The sequence below is a fragment of the Prionailurus bengalensis genome, chromosome B1 (genome assembly GCF_016509475.1).
Source record: "Prionailurus bengalensis isolate Pbe53 chromosome B1, Fcat_Pben_1.1_paternal_pri, whole genome shotgun sequence".
NCBI classification, from domain to species: Eukaryota; Metazoa; Chordata; class Mammalia; order Carnivora; family Felidae; genus Prionailurus; species Prionailurus bengalensis.
The window spans coordinates 119,687,549-119,711,036 of NC_057344.1; the positions used below are offsets into that span (position 1 = coordinate 119,687,549).

A 23,488-nucleotide genomic window follows, 5' to 3' on the forward strand; every position below is an offset into this window, starting at 1 on the left:
TACTATTTTAATGATTTTTAATGTTCTTACTTGAACATCCATTGGTAGGTTTTATTTTGAGTTCAGAGAGTTGGACCAGGCACTCTCCTCTTCTAATTCTTTGATACTATACTTTCCATTATTACTGAAACATGTTTTTATATTTTTGTGTTTATTGTGGATATAAAACGACATGAGGTTTTGTTTGTTGTTTGCTTTACAAAGATAATTTCTCAGAATGTTTTAATATTTAATATTATCACATAAGTATTCAGTATTAGGTTTTCATAAATGGATGACCTCTGATGTTTTACATATTTTTTTCTGCTAGTTTCCTGACAGAGAATTTCTCTTACGCGTGTCTTACATGGAGATATACAATGAAACCATTACAGACTTACTCTGTGACACTCAAAAAATGAAGCCTTTAATAATTCGGGAAGACTTCAACGTGAGTAACAGAGCTAGTGTGGTTCTAAAAATAGTCTTGCTTATTGGGATTCATGTTCTTGAATATTTACCTTTAATTTCTGTATTTTTTAAACTGTCTCCTATTTGTATGGTTTATTTTTTTGTTTCTTAAGTGTTTATAGAGATAGCATATGAGCAACATGTATCGTTTTTAAACACTGACAGCCGTGATATTTTGGTATAAGTGCCTCCTAAAAAAGAGCAAAATGGAAGTATCAGGTTCGAATTTGGTACAGAAATAAATTGTATATATCATAGTTTACTTGTTATTTTCATCCATTTTCCATTTGTAACTTCTGCATGTGAATTCTATACTAGCTCACACCTTCTTGTGAGATGCAACTTTTTCGTGACTTCTCTATTCTTAACCTTGTTTCAGAGGAATGTATATGTGGCTGATCTCACAGAAGAAGTTGTTTATACATCAGAAATGGCTTTGAAGTGGATCACAAAAGGAGAGAGTAAGACTTTATACTGTATTTTTCCAAAACACTTGTAAAAACTATTCAGTTGAATGTATTTAGGCTTTAAATCACACTTTTCACTCTAAAAAAAGTCAATATTTTTCTTTGATTTTAATATACACACCTGAAATATGACTCCCTTTTCACAGAGAACAGACATTATGGAATTACAAAAATGAATCAAAGAAGCAGTCGTTCTCATACCATTTTTAGGATGGTAGGTAACTCTCTGTTTGGCCTTTCCAATTAGAAATGCACTGATTTTTTACAAGTTGTCTTTTCTGTCTAGATTTTGGAAAGTAGAGAGAAAGGGGAACCTTCCAATTGTGATGGATCCGTCAAGGTGTCCCATTTGGTGAGTATTGATGGACCATGATACCGTCCCACATGGACCAAACCATAATTTAATTTGGCTGCTGGATGTTTGGTTTCATAAGAACTGTTAACTGAACTAAACAGGCAAAAACACCTATAAATTGGTAGTTTAGTCTCATCTATAAACATAAGATTACAAGCTGAAACATCGGACGAATTCAGAGGGTCTTTCTTCCTGTTATGTTATTGCTGTTGTCTCCTAAAATTTAGAGTGAAGCACTTTTCCTAACCAGAGTTCTTGGGGAAGAGTTTTTCCGTACACATTTAAGAGTATATTCTTGAAACGGGGGTGGGGGCGATTTGGTATTGTTGTTGCTGTTGTTTTGTCTCAGCCAAAAGAATTGAGACTCGTGAGATCAACAAAAACCTAACTGGGATGGTTAAAAAGTAAATCACATTATTCAAGTTCATTCTTAAATAAAATAAGGAAATGTGGTTTTTTTTAATTTTTTATTTTTTAAACGTTTATTTATTTTTGAGACAGAGCATGAACGGGGGAGGGTCAGAGAGAGAGGGAGACACAGAATCTGAAACAGGCTCCAGGCTCCGAGCTGTCAGCACAGAGCCCGACGCGGGGCTTGAACCCACGGACCGCGAGATCATGACCTGAGCCGAAGTCGGCCACTTAACCGACTGAGCCACCCAGGCGCCCCAGGAAGTGTTTTATATTATAAACATTGTGTTTACGACTGTAAATCCCTTGAAGGGAAGAAAGACATTTATTCATCTTGATAGCCCCAACACAGTATACGTAGTTTATATTGAGTACTTGTTTGCTGAATAGTGAATATAAACATGATGTAAACATTTCTTTTTTCTACATAAGTAAGCCACCATTTCCTTCTTGTTGCACTGAAGAAGTTCTCTTTTTTTTGTGCTTGCTTCCTGTTCCTTCCCAATATTGCTTTATTTCTGTCTTCAGGGTCTAAATTTCTTAGCTTCATGTAGGATATGATTTAAGATTATTCTTGAAAACTTCAGGGAAAAAAAATAAAAAATCTCTAATTATTCACTTACAGATTTGAAAAATCAGAGTCTTAATAAATTCTAATTCTTGTTCACCTCAGTTATTTTACCGTACCAATATAAAATTTATTTTAGTAGATGGTCTTGCTTTAATTTAACAATAAAACACAAAACCTAACTTCTGTTTTGTTTTCTAAACCCAATCTGTGATATTTCACTACAATTTTAACTATTAATAATTTCTTTAATACTCTCGACATGTTCAGTAATCAAGTTGATGACTTTTTTATATACTTTGACACTCTATCATCTAGGGAATATAGATACCATCTGGGGCCCCTGGGTGGCTCAGTCGGTTAAGCGGCCGACTTCGGCTCAGGTCATGATCTCTCAGTCCGTGAGTTCGAGCCCCGCGTCGGGCTCTGTGCTGACAGCTCGGAGCCTGGAGCCTGTTTCAGATTCTGTGTCTCCCTCTCTCTGACCCTCCCCTGTTCGTGCTCTGTATCTGTCTCAAAAATAAATAAAATGTTAAAAAAAAATTAAAAAAAAATATAGATACCATCTGGTCCAACCCTTCAGCCTTTCTACTTATTGTAAGTATCTTCTTGGAAAGAAGTCTTCCTCAAAAGATCATTTTCTGGCTCTGTTTTGTTTTGTTTTGTTCTGTTTTGGTTTTTTAGCGTCTTCTGATCTTTCTGGTTCATAATATCCAGGTCCTTTTGGCTCTGCTTCTTCTCTGTTCCCTTTGTGGGAATTCTTTCTCCTACTCTACTGTCTAAAACATAGGAGTGTTCTGCTGTCGCCTTTCTTGCTTCCTGCGTCTGCCCTCAGACATTCTGTTATCGTTTCTGTATTGATGACAGTCAAGTATTTTATCTAGAGTCTCTGAGCTCTAATTCATGTCTTTATAAAGATGATTATAATTGTGTGTCTCACTGTTACTTCAAACTTCAGTGTGTCTAAAACAAAATTAATTTCTTTCTATCATAGTGAATATTCCTTTTTTCCAGTAGTACCAACATTATCCTGGTCACCTAGGTTAGACCTGAGTCAGTTCCGACTCATCTTTTTCAGCCTTCCCCTTTTTGTGTCCATTCATCAGCATTTCTTATTCAACATTCCCATGGGCATCACATTCATTTAGGTCCTCATCTCCTGACCTGGCCTCTATGACTCTGGTCTTCCTTTCTGTGGTCTGCTGGCAGATTTCTAATGTTACTAAGTACTGCTTTTGTTATGTTGCATCCTTTGGCAAATTCTGGCCACTCTCAACCAACCTGATTTGATTTCCCTCTACTCCACGTGAGCCCTCTCTCAGATAGATTGGTGCCTCTTGGTGTCTTTGAACACCAATATTTGTTCCCAGTTTTATTCCTCAATTCATGCTGCCTTCATCACTACTTTGCCCCTTTATTATTTATCTAGGTCTTCTGTAGTAGATGCTACACCAGAAAGATTAGACTGAGTATTTTAGAGAAAGTAGTGTCTGAGATAGGACATAATTAAAGCAGGAGTGCATAATTACTGCCCATCCGTGAAAGTCTCTGACTTTGTTTTAATGCGTTGAGAATATTTGCTGAGACTGCATCATGTTCTGAGCATAGTACCAGGCTCTGAGATTAGAAGAATAAGGAACACATCCCTCCATCACTTACTGTTTCCCATGCTACCTTACTAGTCCAAGCCGCCATTCACCTCTTGCTCAGATTCCTACACGAGCCTAATGGGCTCCCTGCTGCCACTCTTGCCTCTCTCCAGTCCTTCCCCACCCACCCTTTTCACCCTTCTCTGCCAAAATGTCTGTCACTCTCTTGCTTAAACCGTTTCCCATCACATTTAGAAAATCCACAGTTCTTGCTCTTGCTTACCATGCCCCATTCCATCTGACCCCTACCCACTTCTCTGACCCAGTCTTGTCCCAACTCCACTTCACCAACTCTGTTGTCCTTCCTATTTTTTGAACACACCAAGCTTATTTCTGCTTTGTGACTGGGTATACTAGCTGTTCTTTCTATCTGGAGTATGGCTCCCTTAGGCTTTGCATGGCTGGGCCCCTCTTCTCTGTCTTTCCAGATTCTAGCTTAATGGGAGGACTTCCCTGCCATCAAGTCCAAAGAACCAATTCTGTACCTTCCTCTTTCCCCTTCCAGCACTCTATTTAAATTATCTCTAATGAGGCACCTGGGTGGCTCAGTCCCTTGAGCATCCAACTCTTGATCTCAACTCAGGTCATAATCTCACAGTTCGTGAGTTCAAGCCCTACTTCGGGCTCTGTACTGACAGCACAGAGCCTGCTTGGGATCCTCTCTGTCCCTCTCTCACTCTCTCTCAAAATAAATAAATAAAACAACAAAAAATTATCTGCCATGATGCATTTCTTATCTTTTTCTTGTTTCTCACCAACTTTCCCCTCTCCCCAGCCTGCCCCATGTAGAATAAAAGCTCAATGAGAGCAGAGAACTTACATGTCTGATTCACTGCCATATCCCTAGTACCTAACAAACTGCCTGGAGCATGACAGGCAGTCACTTGTTGTCAACAATATTTGTGAAATGAAGGAGAGGCCCATGCTTTTAAAGATGCTACAGTGTAGGCAGAGACACAAATGACTAGCTCAACACAGTAAGTGCTGAAGAGTAAGTTGTATCTTTAAAGACCCTTGGGGGGGCGCCTGGGGGGCGCAGTCGGTTAAGTGTCCGACTTCAGCCAGGTCAAGATCTCGCGGTCCGTGAGTTCCAGCCCCGCGTCAGGCTCTGGGCTGATGGCTCAGAGCCTGGAGCCTGTTTCCAATTCTGTGTCTCCCTCTCTCTCTGCCCCTCATCCGTTCATGCTCTGTCTCTCTCTGTCCCAAAAATAAATAAACGTTGAAAAAAAAAATTTTTTTTTAATAAATAAATAAATAAATAAATAAATAAATAAATAAATAAAGACCCTTGGGTACACAATTGAAAGAGCAGATCAAGGTGTGGGAGAGGAAGGATAAAGATGGCAAAGTTTCACTAAGAAGGTAACAGTTGTCTTTGGTCCTGAGTAAAGAATAAGGATAGTCTAGAAAATTAGAACTAACTAACTAAACAAGGGGAATGGCAAAAGATAGCTCTTGGAAGCATAGAAGTACATGAAGCATTTAGGGCATAGTGAGTAGGTCAGCTAGAATTCAGAGCGAGTAATGTGTGGATTTAAAGCTGGAGGAACACAAGTGCCAGATTGTAAAGAATTATATTCACCATGGTAAGGTTTTGAACTTTGTGTAGTAAATAGAGAATCTATTCTGACAACATTATGGAGGCTATATTATAAGGCAGGAACAAAGTATACACATCAGTTTGACCCAAAAATGGTAAGGACCTAACCGGTGGAGCGAGAGACCAGCATACAGATGGGGTATGCTGATAAACCATGTGTTAAAATTGTTCCTTCAGTCATTGGGATTTTATTTCAAGTTACCCTTCCTAAAGTTTTATTTTCATCTATCTTACAGAATTTGGTTGATCTTGCAGGCAGTGAAAGAGCTGCTCAAACAGGCGCTGAAGGTAATGGAAACTCGTAAATGTTTTGGCCTAAGTGTTATCTTGTTCTTTTACAGAATAAAGAAGTGCTACCTTGCATTTTAGAAGCTAATAAAGATAGTAAGTTTGTGACAAGACTCTAATGTAAAAAGCAGCTTCCATATCTAGCAAATTATCTATTTGGGGCTACTATAGCATCAATTAAAAAGCTAAAACTATGCAGTTGGTAGGATTGTATAGCTACAAAGCTGAAAGTACCATGAAAACCATCTAAATTTTCATAATTAGTAAGGAAATTCAGGAAGGTAGTCAGGTACAAAATTAATATACGATATTAATAACTCCTAATACAAACAACAACCAGTTAGAATATTTAGTGTACAAAAAGACTCCATTTACAATAATGACTTAAAAGATCTTATATCTAGGAAAAAAACTCAACACAAATTACACAAGACCAAAATAAAGAAAACTTTAAAACAGACCTAAAGGATGTAATCAAATACTTAAACAAATGGAAAAGCATACTTAGATGGGAAGTTTCAAGATCATGAAGATGTCAAACCTTTCTATATTTATTTCCTACAGCCTGACACAGAGACACTCCTCTGAGCATGGTCTCTATTCACCAAACCAGTGGATCCTCCAATCTGTAAACAAGAAATAAATGCTTGTTGTTTTAGCTGGCTTGTTAGAGCAATAGCTGAAAAATGCATCTGTAAAATAACAGCTGTTCAAAACTATTTGTTGTAGTACCTTTTATATATGTGGTGTATTGAAAACGTACATGACCCTCAACAGGGTGCTGAGGAAATAAATTTCAATACGTCCATATAATGGAATTTTATGCTATAAAAGATAAAAACACCAGTGTTTACTGATAGGATATATTGCCAAGTGAAAAAAAACAAAGTGCAAATTAGCATATACAGTGTGCTACTCTTTGTGTATAAAAGAAATAAACATATATGAACTTGAATTTCTAAAAATTTCTACAAGAGTCAACTAAGAAAAGTGATTTTCTGGTAGGGGGACAGGAACTGGTTGAATGGAGCATAGGAGAAAGAGCTTTTTCAGTGTACTTTTTTGGGGGGGTATATGACTCATGAGAGCATATTAGTTTAAAAGTAAGAACTTTGTTGTGCACCTAATAGGAATTAATTTGGTTGTAAGTCTATAGTTGCCTATATTTGGAGGTTTGGAAAAAATAGATTTGAACTGGGGGATTAGGCTCTTGGGGGAAATGAACTTTACTTCCCTCTGATTTTTTTTCTTAGCCATCATTTTCTTTTTGCTCTTTCTCTGAGGTGATGACCTTTCTGATTCACTTACTAGGTAGGAGGAACAGGGAAAGAGCTCAACCAGTGGTATTAAAGGTGGACTCAGATCTAATCCAAAGCACAGACTTTATCGTCTAACCCTTTAATTTCTAGTTTCTCTTACAATTTATTGATAAATTAGTTAATCATCTAATACAGAGGTTAGTTTTCATTTTTATGTTTGCTTAATAAATGCAGGTGTGCGACTCAAGGAAGGCTGTAATATAAATCGCAGTTTATTTATTTTGGGACAAGTGATCAAGAAACTTAGCGATGGACAAGTTGGGTAAGTTTATTCCATTGTACATTTACCTATTAATGCTTACATTTTTCATTAGGTTGAGAATTTTAATACTTCAGTGACACTCAAACGTACTGATTTCTTCAATATGTTCAAAAGCTTTTGCGATTCTGTGAGCATGCTTAGCTTCTTAAATATATGACTACAACTTCCTAAATTTGCTTTCTATTTTAAATATTTTTTACTGAGTAGTTTTGATCTGCCTCATGTAACCTATAATGAATTAATTTTTAAATTGTAGCTAATTTAAGGTTCTGCATTAAAAACCAACCACTTTTGTTAAATAAAAATTCTTACTGGTTTTTTTTTTTTTCCCCAAACTCCTTTCTCACTAAGTGGTTTCATAAATTACCGAGACAGTAAATTAACACGAATTCTCCAGAATTCTTTGGGAGGAAATGCAAAAACACGTATTATCTGCACAATTACTCCAGTGTCTTTTGATGAAACCCTTACTACTCTACAGGTATGTTTGATTTTTTTTTTCAGTATTCAGGCCAGGGCGGGGGTGTTGTGGGAGTGGGGAATCATCTTTAAAAAGAAAAAATTACCCACTAACATTAGGGTTTGTTTTTTTTTTAATGACATACTATATCTATTACGATAAAATTGGTATACTGTCTACTAAATAGTATTCCTTAATTTTCCCAAATTTCAATTATTCATATCCCACCTCCACAGTTTTGCTGTATCCAACACTATTATACTGATACATTTCTCTTTAAGAAAATCACTTTTTCTACTTTATTTATTGTAGAAGGAAACCTTATCTCAATCCCATGAATGAAAAACTAGTATCACTTTCAACAAATAGGTACCCCAAGAAACACATATATGTGTGTGTGTTTATAATAAAATAACTCTTAAATTCCTGCTAGCTCATTGTTGATTGCCTTTGCTCTGAGCCTAAGGCTTACATTTTCTGTTAAAAAAAAAAAAAAAAAAGGAAAAATGAGAAATGTCAATAGAATAGCCGTCTCAGTCAAGGATTCAATGTTATTTAATGGTCACCTTCATGGAACCACTTAAAGTTACTTCTGATACACTCTAAGAAAAATTGTTTTAAATAGCTATTGAGCACTGGCTCAAGGTAGTATGAAAGAAACAAAGAAAGTACAGTCCCTGACTTCACAATTTATAGTCATATAGGGAAGGGGCACCTGGGTGGTTCAGCCAGTTGTGTCTGACTTCGGCTCAGGTCACAATCTCACAGCTCGTGAGTTCGAGCCATGCATCGGACTCTGTGCTGACAGCTCAGAGCCTGGAGCCTGCTTTGGATTCTGTGTCTCCATCTCTCTCCGCGCCTCCCTTGCTCATACTCTGTCTCTCTCTCTTTCAAAAATAAGTAAACATTAAAAAAAAAAAATCTTAAAGTACTATAAGTAAGATAAGACCTGTCTTCCAACACGATTGGCTTGGATTAATTAACTATTAATAAATGGAATAGAGTTCAGGGGAAGGAGAGGTACTTTACACTGGAAGCAAAGCTTCAGAGTAGAGGGAGCATTTGCTCTTGACTTTGAGAGGTGGGTGGGATTCTAGTAAGCCAGTATTTGTAGGTTCTCTGTTGGCATATGTCTTCAAGATATTTCCCTGTCTCTTCTGAAGACTAGCAGCCAGGGTAAGTTACAAGGATAGAGAATACTCTCTGTGTTCAAAAGTATTAAGCCACCTGGAAAGAGGATTGATCTTTCTTTATAAAACGTAATTACAAGAAACCTAAATATTATTAATTAATTTTTTTGATGTTGAACACTTAACACTCTTGTATTTTCCCCAGTTTGCCAGCACTGCCAAATATATGAAGAATACTCCCTATGTTAATGAGGTATCAAGTGATGAAGCTCTCCTGAAAAGATACAGAAAAGAAATAATGGATCTTAAAAAACAGTTAGAGGAGGTATGTATGAACCGACAGATTTAGGGGCGCCTGGGTGGCTCAGTCGGTTGAACGTCCAACTCTGGATTTCAGCTCAGGTCATGATCTCATGATTCATGGAATCGAGCACTGTGTCGGGCTCCATGCTGGCAGCACAGAGCCTGCTTGGGATTCTCTCCCTCTCTCTGTCCCTCCCCTGCTCCTGTACTCTCTCTCTCAAAAGAAATAAATAAAAATTAAAAGAAAAAAAGAATAGGGGCAGATTTACAACTAAGAGCTGCCCAAATACCCAGAGATTCTTAACTCCTCAATAGCTGAGGTCTACAACCTAATTTTTTTTGGGGGGGGGGGGGGGGGAGCTGTGTCATAATTTTTTATGGTGCTAAAATAGAAACATAAAATTTTACCATTTTTTAAGTGTAAAATTCAGTGGTATTAGGTACATTAACACTGTACTGATATAATCACTGCCACTATTTCCCAAACTTCTTCATTGTCCCAAACAGAAACTCTGTGCCCATTAAATAATTACTTCCTATTTCTCCCCCGTCCCTCCAGCCCCTGGTAACCTCTACTCTCATTTATGTCACTATGAGTTTACCTATTCTAGATACCTCTGGCAAGTGGAATCATGCAGTATTTGCCCTTTTGTGTCTAGCTTATTTCACTTAGCAAAAGGCTTTCAAAGTTAATCCAAGTCATACTGTGTATTAGAACTTCAGTCTTTTTTTATCCATTGTCTGGATATAACACATTTTGTTCATCCATTCACCTGTTCATGGACAGGTGGGTTAATTCTACCTTTTGGCTATTATGAATAATGCTGCTGTGAACACTGGTGTACAAGTATCTATTTCAGTACCTCTTGTCAGTTCTTTTGCACACATACCTAGTTATAGAATTGCTGCGTCAGATGGTAATTCTATGTTTAACATTTTGAGGAACAACCATACTTTTCCACAGAAGCTGTACCATTTTGCACAACCAACACATTGCATGAAGTTTCGAATTTCTCCACACTTTCACCAATATTTGTTATTTATTTTACTTTTTTTATATAATAGCCATCCTAGTGAGTATAAAATGATAAGTGTGTTTAGTTTTATAAGAGACTGGGGGCCCCTGGGTGGCTCAGTCAATTAAGCATTCGACTTCGACTCAGGTCACAATCTCACCACTCCCTAGTTCCAGCCCCACGTCCGGCTCTGTGCTGACAGCTCAGAGCCTGGAGCCTGCTTCAGATTCCGTCTGTCTCTCTCTCTCTCTCTGCCCCTCCCCCACTCACATATTCTCTCTCTCTCTCTCTCTCTCTCTCTCTCTCTCTCTCCTTCTCTCCATCCCCCTCCCTCCCTCCTTCCCTCCCTCTTAAAAATAAATAAACATTAAATTTTTTTTTTACAAATAAGAAACTGCCAAACTGTCTTCCAAAGTGGTTGCATTCCCACCAACAATAAATAAGAGTTCCTGTTGCTCCACATTGTTCAGCATCTGGTATCATCCGTGTTTTGGATTTTACCCATTCTAATAGGTGTGTAGTGGGTATCTCGTTGTTGTTTTAATTTGCAATTCCCTAGTGACATATGACATTGTCTTTTCATGTGTTTATTTACCATCTATATGTCATCTATGGTGAGATGTCTGTTCAGATCTGTTGCCCATTTTTAAATTGGATTATTTTCTTATTGTTGGGTTTAAAAGTTCTTAGTGTTTTTTGGATACTAATTTCTTACCAAATATGTGTTTTGCAAATATTGTCTCCCAGTCTGTGGCTTGTTTCTTCATTTTCTGAACAGTGACTTTCACAGTGCGGGGGTGTATTGTTTTGTTTTGTTTTGTTTTGTTTTTTTATGCAAACATGATTCAACTTTATTTTTTTTTACAGGAGACTCTTTTTGGATTTTCAATTTTAGTTGAATCCAAGTTAGTTAACATATAGTGTAATAATGGTTTCAGGAGTAGACTATAGTGATTCATCACTTACATATATCACACAGTGCTCAACAAGAGCCCTCCTTAATGCCCATTACCCATTAACCCCCACCCACAACCCCTCCATCAACCCTCAATTTGTTCTCTGTATTTAAGAGTCTTTTATGGCTTGCCTTCCTCTCTGTTTTTATCTTACTTTCTTCCCTCCCCTATGTTCATCTGTTTTGTTTCTTAAATTTAAGAAAAAGATTTATATGCTGCTGTAAACATTGGGGTGCATGTGCCCGTTGGAAACAGCACACCTGTATCCTTTGGATAAATTCCTAGTAGTGCAACTGCTGGGCTGTAGGGTAGCTGTATTTTTAATTTTTTGAGGAACCTCCATATTATTTTCCATAATGGCTACACTAGTTTGCATTCCCATCAGCAGTGCAAAAGTATTCCCCTTTCTCTGCATCCTCACCAACATTTGTTGTTTCCTGAGTTAATTTTAACCAATCTGACAGGTGTGAGGTGATCTCTGATTGTAGTTTTGATTTGTATTTCCTTGATGATGAGTGATGTTGAGCATCTTTTCATGTGTCTCTTAGCCATCTGAATGTGTTCTTTGGAAAAGTGTCTATTCATGTTTTTTGCCCATTTCTTCACTGGATTATTTGGTTTTTGGGTGTTGAGTTTGTTAAGTTCTTTATACCTTTTACAACCTAAATTTAAAATAGCTTTCAAGGGGCGCCTGGGTGGCGCAGTCGGTTAAGCGTCCGACTTCAGCCAGGTCACGATCTCGCGGTCCGTGAGTTCGAGCCCCGCGTCAGGCTCTGGGCTGATGGCTCAGAGCCTGGAGCCTGTTTCCGATTCTGTGTCTCCCTCTCTCTCTGCCCCTCCCCTGTTCATGCTCTGTCTCTCTCTGTCCCAAAAATAAATAAACGTTGAAAAAAAAATTTTTTTTAATAAAAAATAAAATAAAATAAAATAGCTTTCAAGTAAGAAGAAATCAGCTCATAAAAATTTTTCAATTTAATATAAACTGAAAAATTTGATTTCTTGAAATTATTTTAGATTGTTTTTCATTTCCAAAAGGCAAAATTTGAGATGTTCAGATGGGCCAAGTAGAGATAGTCTTTCTAAATTGTCACAAATGCATAGGGAGTTAGGTTAAAAAAGAGAGACCATGTATAATTACTTAAAAGTGTCCTTTGTATGTTCACATTATCTTGAATTCTTCTTCTGACTGTAAGATAACAATCTAATAAGATAGTATAATCATTTGTCATTGTAATTTGTTTATTTTAACCATTGTGGTCCCATATTTTGTAAAAATTTTATATTTTAGTTATCTTTTTAATAATGAGCTAAAATATCAAATGGAAGTTTTATGAGAACATCTGTTCCTTTGCTGTAGGTATTCAAGTCTCTGCTGTTATGACTTCTCTGCCTAATTTTTAGGCAATTAATAGGATTGCTTTAACAGCCTTGTTATAATCTATATGGCATAGAATAGTCACATGGGAAGAAATGTTTATTTTACTTTATTATAAGTTAGAAAAATTACTCTTTGTGGCAACTGAGTATTAGTATTCTATAGGTAAGATATATTTTCTTTCGGTAAAATGTAAATTCTCATAGTTCACATACAAATTTAATATTCTATTCTTTCAAGCTACTTTCAAGGCTTGAAAATCTAGCTATGTTTATTATTAATATAACTTAATATTATGTCTATAGGTTTCTTTAGAGACTCGAGCCCAGGCAATGGAAAAAGACCAATTAGCCCAACTTTTGGAAGAAAAAGATTTGCTTCAAAAAGTACAGATTGAGAAAATTCAGAACTTAACGCGGATGCTGGTGACTTCTTCTTCCCTCACATCACAACAGGAATTAAAGGTAAAATTTAAAGGAATGACAACTCAGACTTAGTATATAGGGACTAGGATGGGTATTCCTATAGGTTGTTTATAATATAGTTATACATTTCTTATCCTTTGTTACAGTGTATTCAGGAAACCCAGAACATTTTGTGTGTTTGCCTATGTGTCAGCAAAACCTAAAAGGTTCATTAAAAATACTGATCTCTGATCCTACATGTAGAGATCCTAATTCAAGAAATCTAGAATAGGGGCACCTGGGTGGCTCAGTTGATCATCCAACTCTTGATTTTAGCCTAGATCATGATCCCAAGGTCATGGGATTGAGCCCCATGTCAGGCTCCATGCTGAGTATGAATGATTATGATTTTCTCTCTTTCTTCCTCCGCCCCTCTTCCCCCATCATGCTTGCTCTCTCTGTAAAATTAAAAAAAAAAAAAAAAATGCACAAGAAGTCTGGAATATTGACCAGGAATCTATATTCAATATGCTTCTTAAGAAATTCTGATGAAGTTGATCAAGTGATTGGGAACCACAGGTGTCTAGGGTATATGGGAATATTTTCTCTTTAAAGAAAAAGAATATCAATCTCAGGATGATTGATCTAGAATACAAATCAACATAGTGATCAAAATTCTGGTTTCCAGTATGTGTACTTTTTGTTTTTGGTAGAGTTAGGGGTTTTTTTTTTGTCAAGTAAGTATGTTTTGGCTATAATGGTATCATGGTTAAAAGGATGGCCTCTGGAGCTTGACTGCCTGGATTTGAATCCTGATGCTGTCAGTTCCTAACTCTTTACCTTAGGTAATTTCTTAAATACACTTTGTTGCATTTTCTTATTTGTGAGATATCTAGATCTCCACCTCATAGGAATGCTGTGAGAATTAAGTTAAATAATATATAGACTGTGCCTAACACTACACTTTCTACAGGGCAAATCCTCAATATATGTATGCTCTTAATTAAGGTAATTATTAATAGACATTATGCTCAAGTCACCACAGTTGGTATAAAGAAGACATTCGAAGAGCTATTTGTTGACAGACTGATGAGAAGAAAATAGTCCAATGGAAGGTATAAGAGAGAATATTTTACGAAGAGATCTACATGTACAAAAGCTCAGAGTTGTGAAAACAACATAATATATTTCTTGGACTTAGAATGTTTTGGTGGCAGGGGAATTCTAAACCATAGGGAAGGATTTGAACATTGTGTTATGCTAAGGATAAGGAAAAACCTTACATGTAACACAGAACTGTATTTTAGAAAGGTGTGTCTGCTTGTGTGCATCAGATTGGTTGGGACTATACAAGGACTGTGACTCTGGAGATGCCAAAGATGTGGATAAATTGGAAAGCTGTGTGAGAGGTAGACTCAACAGGACTCTATGATTGTTTAGATGTGAGGGACAGGGATAGGGAGGTATCCAGAATAATTTGCAAACGTTGCTAGGCTTGCTGGGTAACTGGTAGCAGTATTCGTTGTTAAAGAACACTGGATGAAGCTCAGTGCAGCTGCTCAGTGTTTTATTTGGGCCATCTCCAGTTTAAGGTGTCATGCAGTTGAAAATCCAAATATATGAAATCCAAGTGAAATTTGTGAGTTGGAGATACCAATGTGGCCATTAGATACTGCAGATCCAAAGTAAAGTCATGGGAATGGATAGTCTTGTTCTGGGAGCATGTTGAAAATGAAAATAGCCAAAGACCCCAAGGACAACTTTTCAATAAAGGCAAAAGAATCCCAAAGGGAGCCCAGGATTAGCTGTAGAGTTAAGTAAATCTGGTGAATGTGGTCTCTAAGAGAAGAAAATATTTCAGAGAGGTAGTGATTAGCAATGTCACATTCTGCTAAGAACTTAATTAAGATAAATATAGACATGGGGTGCCTGGGTGGCTTAGTCGGTTAGGAGTCCGACTTCAGCTCAGGTCATGGTCTCGCAATACATGAGTTCGAGCCCCACATTGCTCACTGTGCTGACATCTCAGAGCCTGGAGCCTGCTTTGGATTCTGTCTCTCTCTCTCTCTCTGTCTCTCTCTCTCCTTCTCTCTCTCTCTGCTCCTCCCTTGCTCACGCTCTCACTCTCAAAAATAAAATAAACATTAAAATAACTAAAAAAATAAATAAAGGATAAATTTAGACAAAAACTTTTTGGATTTGGATATAAGAAGCTCATTTACAAAACAATTTGAGTTATGTGGTAGGAGTGGAAGCCACTTTACAGAGGGTTAAGATGGCCCCAAGGGATTGGATCATGAACACGGTAGAGAGGACTGGCTTCAGAAGAAAGGATCATTTATAGATCTATAAAAAGGATCTATAAATCCCAGTAATAGGATTATAGAGAGGATCAAATAAGACAATACTTGGACCTAGCAGAGGGACCACAGAAAAATGGTAACTGAAATATGGAAAAACACAAGCAGAGGAGGAGAAACCAGCAAAGCAGAGTGAGAGGTGAGGACGGCTAGCTGGGAGACAGAGGTATTCCTGGAAGGAGTAGATGGATGATGAGGAAGAATACAATGGTAGATAGAGAGAAGTAAGGACTGAAGAGTTTGTTTTTAAAAAAAAATCAAAAGCAAATAGGGCACATGGATGGCTCAGTCGGTTGAGTGTTCGATTCTTGATTTTGACTCAGGTTGTGATCACAGAGTAGTGGGATCGAGCCCTGGGTCAGACTCCCTGCTAAGCGTGGAGCCTGCTTAAGAATCTCATTCTCTCTGTCTCTCAAAAAAAAAGATACTAAAATAAAATAAAAGTAAACAAAGAGGCTTGAGCATTTATCAGGCTACTAGCAGGGAACTGGTAAAGATGACATGAACAGATAACCCAGGGAGCAAGATCTCAAGGGAGAAAGGAACAATGAGGTCAGGAGTGCTGGTGGAGGCATTAGCTTTACTGAATTGGAAGAGAACTGGCATTGTGAAGGCCACGTGTGTGAGATTCATTCACTGCAGGAAATTCAAATGGACTGTCTGTCTTTGTCGGTTAAAGCTGGAGACTCAGACGTGCTTTTGGTAGCTATGGTGTGGCAACAGCAACTTCCTTTCTAGAGAACACTGGATTACTTACTTAAAGGGTTGTGAGTCTGCCAAGTCCTTTCAATTAAGTCCCAGAAAAGTTTGTAAATAAACCTTCAAATAAAACATGACATTTGTTTCATCAAATTTTTTTATGAGTTAAACACTGATTTTAAAAGTTTGTGTTCATGGGGCGCCTGGGTGGCGCAGTCGGTTAAGCGTCCGACTTCAGCCAGGTCACGATCTCGCGGTCCGGGAGTTCGAGCCCCGTGTCAGGCTCTGGGCTGATGGCTCGGAGCCTGGAGCCTGTTTCCGATTCTGTGTCTCCCTCTCTCTCTGCCCCTCCCCCGTTTATGCTCTGTCTCTCTCTGTCCCAAAAATAAATAAAAATGTAAAAGTTTGTGTTCTCACAGGATGTCCTAAGCCCAGTATGATATTACATAGGCTTAATAAGAATTCTACCAAGTTAGTGCTTTCCAAAAATGAAAACTAATTCCCTTGTTTTATGATGTTTGAGCCCAGATCTGTGCGAGGTAATTTTTATTTCTTTCTCCTTAGGCTAAAAGAAAACGAAGAGTCACTTGGTGTCTTGGCAAAATTAACAAAATGAAGGACTCAAATTATTTAAATGAATTTAATATGTCAGCAAATATAACAAAAACACATAAGGCAGCTATAACTATGATAGGAGAAATTGATGAATGTGAGTACTTTTTCAGCTGCTTTTAATTATAAAAGCATCCTTGTAGGGGCACCTGGGTGACTCAGTTGGTTGACTTGATTTCAGCCCAGGTCATGATCCCAGGATTGTGAGATCGAGTCCCATGTCAGGCTCCACAATCAGCATGGCGCTTGCTTAGGATTCTCTATCTCACTCCCTCTGTCCTCTCCCCAACTTGCACTCCCTCTCTCTAAAGTAAAAAAAATAAATAAATAAATAAAAAACTCAAAATCAAAACAAAAAATTATCCCTGTAAAGAAAGACTTTCTTTATAATTCAGTTAATGTGGTAAACACATTTAATAAAATGTATGAATTTTAGATATGATTACAGATGGAGATAATGATAAAAAATTAGTAATTTTAAGACAGTGAACATTCTCTATTTTTTTCAAGACTCTTAAGAATAATGCACTGTAGTTGAAACATATGAGACATGTTTTTATTGTTTGGTTTTTGTTCTAATCATTATCCAATTAAATTAGTATCCATATAACATCTGCCTTAAACTTTGTTTAATCTTGGAAGGGGGACATTACATAGACATGTTTCAAAATAATGTCTCCAACATTATCAGTATTTTTAAAGGGCATTTTAAAACCTACTTACAATGATCAAATCTTAAATTCAGATTTTGTCCCTATAATGTAGGTAACTATATTTTATTAAGGATCTATATTATATTACTAACCCCAACCAGGGATCTTAATTCATACAATACTATAAATGATCATATCTGTTGTTAATATATTCGTGGCATTCATATTGTGAGCACATGTTACCTAATTGGATCTTATTATTACCTCTGATCAGATTTTCTTATAGTCTTTGACTTTTGAGAAATTTTATTAACACATTTATGGATAAATTTCTTTTCCTCCTTATTATAGCTATCTCTTCAGAGTCTGATATTTTCAGTAACACTCTTGATCCATTAACAGAGGTAGAGTGGAATCCAGCAACAAAGCTACTAAGTCAGGTAATTTAAGTGTACTTCATAGACATACTCTCTTTTTAAAATTCATTTTTTATTGGTGTTCACTATTGTTGCTGCACATTATAAGCTCTGACTTAATTTCGGTAACAGTTTTGGTTCTAATTACTCGTAACACTGCTAGTTGCTAACTGGCATACGGAGGAGGCGAAAAATTTCATATTGCAGGTGTATCGTATTAGGTGAACCTTTGCTTCTGGTTCTTTACCAGCAGATCTTGGTATTCGTGATTTTTTGTTTGTTTGTTGTTGTTGTTGTTCTTTTGGTTTTTGTTTTTACTTAGACCCATAAGGGTAAAAAGTCTGATTTTTAAAGTGTCAAAATCTCAAGCATATAGTAGAAAAATGACACATCGGGGGTGGGGGGTAATATTGCCAAATAAGACTGAAAAAAAGAAGTAAATATATTATATATGACCTTGTCAAAACTGTAAACAAGGAATACTATAGTAAATACTTCAGTGGGTAGAGAGTCCATGTTTACTTTCTAGGCTACTAATGTCCAAAAAAATACAGTATAGTTTTATAAATGTTTTTGTTAAGGAAATTTCATTTTAGTTTTAGAGTGAAATTGCAGTGATGCTTGGGAATTATTACCATTAGTTAACCATCATATTAGTTATAATTAGGTGAGTATTAGAGGTAAAGTGCTTTTATGTCCCTAAAACATCCTCTAGAAGTGTGTTATTGTTGGAAAATTCCTGGTGTTTATTTTTGTTTCTATAACTTACAGTTTATCTCTTTCTCATAATAGTATACAAAACAGGAACAGGCCTCTTTTGAGTATGGTAAAACATGGCACTAGAGGTCAATGAAGAATATTTCTGTTTCCCTTCCTAAATTCAGACCTGTCTGAGAAATAAAACAGGCATCAGATAGGTAGAGAATTAAATTATCAGCTTTATTACTAAGGAGCTTAAAAAACTGTGGTCAAATGGGGCACCTGGGTGGCTCAGTTGGTTAAGCAGCTGACTTCTGCCCAGATCATGATCTTGTCTGTGAGTTCGAGCCCCGCATCGGCTCTGTGCTGACAGCTCAAAGCCTGGAGCCTGCTTTGGATCCTGTGTCTCCCTCTCTCTCTGACCCTCGCCCACTCATGCTCTGTATCACTCTGTCTCTCAAAAATAAATAAATGTTAAAAAAAAAATTTTTTTTTTTAAACTGTGGTCAAATGGACTTCCCAGTATACACCCTACCTCCCCAAATTCCTCCTCCCGACAACTTTTCCAGTTAAATATTGGCAGAGCATTGTTTATAAGATGTTTTTTTCATACTCCTTTCAAAATTGCCTGCTCTTCTAAATTAGCTAGTTTACCGAAATTCACACCCTTTATTTTACCCGGGATGAAACTAGACCATTAGATATTGAAGAAGAATCTCCTCCTGAAGCCAAGACTACACTGTATGCTAACTAACTTGAGAATAAATAAAGTAAAATAAAAAAGAAAGATATTGAAGAAGAGAATGACCTAAGTTGCTACATGATATAAGGTTAAATTAATTATTTGAGTAATCTAAAAGAAACAATATATGATTTGAATTCTGTCTGTCTTGAAAATCTGGTTTTGTTGCCAATAGGAAAACTTAGAAAGTGAGCTGAATTCACTTCGTGCCAACTATGATAATCTGATATTGGACTATGAACAACTGAGACGAGAAAATGAAGAAATGGAATTGAAATTAAAAGAAAAGAATGATTTGGATGAATTTGAGGCTCTAGAAAGAAAAGCGGAAAAAGATCAGGAGGTAAGAGATATGGAAACATGAACCTAAAACCACACTTTTCAAAGAAGTATCATTCTCTTAAAGATATTTCTAAGGTTGATATAGGAAGAATCCAACCATTTTCCATATGTAGACACAATTTAAAGAATTTAAGAAATAATTCATTTGTGTCACTTTTAAAATATTTAAAGCATATTTGTTTCACTTGTGCTCACGCACAAGAAGAAGGACAAATTACAAATGTCTTTGGGATGGTTTCGTGCATCTGCCTATTGATGGATTTGTCTTGAATAAGTTATTTCATTGTAATTTGTATATTATCAGTTAATTGGTTGAGCACACGTAAATTCTGTCTATAGTATAACCATTTCCTACTGAGACCAATATGAATTTTACTATCTGACTGTTTTATGCATGGATACTACATATCCATGGACCCATGGATTTCATTTTCTTTGAAAAGTATATTCCTAAATATTTAGAACATTATTAGAATAGACAGGAAAGCTGATTATGCTCATGTCTTTTTCCATATAAGAGAGTTATTATGAAAATTAGTGTAACTAAATACTAAATACTTGTAATGCAATTTTTAGAAATGAAACAGATCACTTAAATTTTCTAAATATATATTAGGCTCTATGTTAAGAGAACCTAATTCAGAAAACCTCAAACTTCAGGTACTTAGAAATTGTCCAAGAGATTTAAGATTTCTTAGAGCACACAGTCCTTAACTTAGAGTTCACAGACAGTATAAAATTATTTTGCGGAATTTTTGAAGGATATTCATTTTTTTGGAACAAGAATCCATAGCTGTTATCAGACTATGAATCTGTCCCTACCCCACTCCCGTCTCCTGCCCTGCCAAATAAGAGCCAGTACTGGTGTAGTTAAATGATGAGTTAATTTGTAGCTACTTCTAAGACTTCTGTGTGGATAGCCCAAAGGAACACAATGCTCTTTCCTCAGTATCATTGTTTCATTTCTCACCCTCTTTTTTTTTTAATAAGGAAAAAAGAAATCTGTGCCAAAACTATTATTTCCATTCTATATAAAAATTAAAGTTAATCCTACATTTATGGGTATATATCCTAAGAGGAAGTCTATATGTTCTCCACAGAGTTTCATTTAACTTGGTTTAAAATTTACATTTTAACAAAATACAAAATGTCATATATTGGCCCATGAATTTCAGTCTATAAAACAGAGTTTTATAAGGAAGGGGGTGGTGTAGTGTCATGGTTAAGACCATGGTCTCTGGAGCCAAACTGCTCAGATGCAAGGCTAACTGAGCATAAGTATAGCAATCATTTCTAAGTTTTTTACATGATTTCTGTATCCAATCAATAAAAACTGAAGCTCACTAAATTGTCTCACACACAAAAAGATTACAAAATAACACAGTATATGACTTTACTGTCACATCCCAATTTTTTTTTTCTTTTAACCACAGTCAAGGGGAGAAATAATCCTATTCTCTTCATCTTTACTTGGACACAATTAAAATTCTAGGTTCAATAAGGTAACCTAAAAGATTAAGTAATAAAAACTTAACTCTATTCAAAGCTCTTTTTGCAACGTCCATTCCATTTTAAACTAAGAATGTAAGTCTGAATATACAGTAAAATGTGTTCCCAAACCTCCATTTTGGGGAAACGCTTAATGAAAACGGAATGAAAAGTCAAATAATGACCTTAAGACATGTGGGTATTGCCCTGGTTTGCCGATGATCTTATAAATCACCAAGGCTATGGATAATTTTCAAATGGGAATATAGAAATACAGAATGTTTAGTGATTTTAGATGGAGTAAGTATTATGCTCAGGGAACAAAGTAAATTCCAACCCCTACCTGTTTTAACTTGATTAGTTTTAGAATTTTAACAAGTTAGAGGTTTTTGTCTTAAGTTAAATATTTTATTTCACCTGCTGCAAATTACAGTTGAAATCTATTTTTTTTTTTTTTATGTAGCAACCACTTGACTTTTGATCGTATCATATATACTTTCTCTTTATGCTCAGCATCTTAATACATCTTTGGGAAGTTACACTCAGAGCTTTACAAAAGTTACTCCATCTTTTTTCTGTTAATGAGAACCAATAGTTAAAGTGGTATTTCAAATGAAAGTGGGACAATTTTTCTTTCTAAATGTTTATTTTCTAAAATGAAGGTAAATTTAGTTCTTCTTTATTGGTAAATGTGATTTTCTTGCACAAAATTTAGAAACAGGAAAGAAAAGATAAAAGATGGAGCCAATTTAAGTTATAACCAATATAAATGTCTAAAATTTTGCTGAACACTTGGTAGCCACTTAGCACATGTGGTGATTTTGAGCATTTGAAATGGGGCCAGTCTGAATTAAGTATGAAAAAAAAAAAAAAAAAGAATGTAAACTATTTCTTTAATTTTTTATATTGATTACATGAACAAATGATAGTACTTTGAATATTTTAGGTTAAAATACATTATCAAAATTAATTATACCTGTTTCTTTCTTTAATGCAGCCAGTAGAAAATCTTAAATTACAAATTTGGCTCACATAATATTGTGGAGGCAATGTTGGAGGGCATTGACCTAAAATAAGAACATCAACACGAGCACTAGTCTGAGTCTAAATCTAGTTAGGACTGAATTAAACATTCATACAATATTAAACAAGATGCTGTTTTCCTAAGTCCCTTACATTCTACTCTAATTTGCCTTTACTTTTAAAGGATTCATCGAATTATGAAGATTAAATAATTCTAAGGGAAAAAACGTTTATCTGTGGTAAATTGTCATTTACTTGCTTTGCACAAGAATACCTGAAACTCAAATATTTATGCTCCAGATATTTTGTGAAAAGGAAACTTTAATAGAAATACTTGTATCTTTAAGTATTCTTTGGACTTTTAGACAGTTGAAAAATGTAAACCAATAACATCATCTTTTTAGTATTTTCTGTAGACTGAATTGACAAGGTAATAATTCATAATCCCATACCTATTTCTGTAGCTTGGTGAACCGTAATATTATTATAAAAACACCACATGAAGCTACCTTAATCTAAACCTAAATTCTAAACCACAAAGCCTTAAAAAGTATGCCAGTATAAAATCTAAATGGATAATTTACAGGAAGAAAAAAAATCTTATAGAATAAACATATGTCTGTACTTAACTTCCCCAAAACAAAAATCTATTAAAAATGTATTTTAAAAAAAATGTATTTAAAAAAAATTTTTTTAATGTTTATTTATTTTTGAGAGAGAGAGAGAGTGAGCGTGAGTGAGGTAGGGGCAGAGAGAGAGGGAGACACAGAATCTGAAGCAGGCTCCAAACTGTCACCACAAAGCCTGATGTGAGGCTTGAACCCACAAGCTGTGAGATCACGACCTGAGCCAAAGTCGGACACTTAACCGACAAAGCACCCAGGTGCCCCTAAAAGTGTATCTTTTAAAAGTTTATTTCCTCCAAGGAATGCATACTAATTTGCTTTTAACTTTATTCTAGCATTATTAACAGATGACATAACTATTAGTTGGGCCATGCTGAGGTTTTTTTCTTGTTGGCTTGTTTTATGGGGATTGGGAATTTTCTGTTGAGTTTGTCTCTGTTTAATGAGGTGCTCTGTACCGGTAGCTTGAACAATTGATTTCTCAGTCCCTTCTTACTGTTTGGTGATTCTGAAGTGGTTGATGAATGAATGCTATCTTTTGGGGTTGTTGGTTTTGGTTTTTTGGTTTTTTGGTGTTTTGATGTTTTTTTGGTTTTTTGGTTTTTTGGTGTTTTTTTTGTTTTTTGTTTTTTTGCTTTATTAACTATTGGTTTGCTCTGTTGCCTGTTCACATGCTCTTACAGATGCAACTAATTCATGAAATTTCCAACTTAAAGAATTTAGTTAAGCATGCAGAAGTATATAATCAGGATCTTGAGGTGAGCATTTATGTTGGTATTTCCATTGATAAAGAACTAGGCCTAAAATGTACATCA

The 23,488-nt window shown here is 36.0% G+C and overlaps 1 protein-coding gene across 10 annotated transcripts in view; it reads left to right on the forward strand.

The window, feature by feature from the left end:
* The window catches only part of CENPE (centromere protein E), an 81,676-nt gene that overhangs the window by 6,290 nt on the left and 51,898 nt on the right, over window positions 1-23,488 (forward strand). For 8 of the 10 annotated variants that reach the window (XM_043571361.1, XM_043571348.1, XM_043571404.1 and 5 more), the window contains exons 5-17: window positions 311-430; window positions 830-911; window positions 1,064-1,131; window positions 1,204-1,269; window positions 5,737-5,788; window positions 7,282-7,369; window positions 7,721-7,850; window positions 9,165-9,284; window positions 12,915-13,073; window positions 16,637-16,781; window positions 17,689-17,777; window positions 19,370-19,537; window positions 23,357-23,431. In XM_043571361.1, the coding sequence (XP_043427296.1) occupies window positions 311-430; window positions 830-911; window positions 1,064-1,131; window positions 1,204-1,269; window positions 5,737-5,788; window positions 7,282-7,369; window positions 7,721-7,850; window positions 9,165-9,284; window positions 12,915-13,073; window positions 16,637-16,781; window positions 17,689-17,777; window positions 19,370-19,537; window positions 23,357-23,431 (1,362 nt within the window). The remainder of the gene's footprint in view (window positions 1-310; window positions 431-829; window positions 912-1,063; window positions 1,132-1,203; window positions 1,270-5,736; window positions 5,789-7,281; window positions 7,370-7,720; window positions 7,851-9,164; window positions 9,285-12,914; window positions 13,074-16,636; window positions 16,782-17,688; window positions 17,778-19,369; window positions 19,538-23,356; window positions 23,432-23,488) is intronic. The other 2 variants (XM_043571352.1, XM_043571388.1) reach the window with 1 other exon arrangement.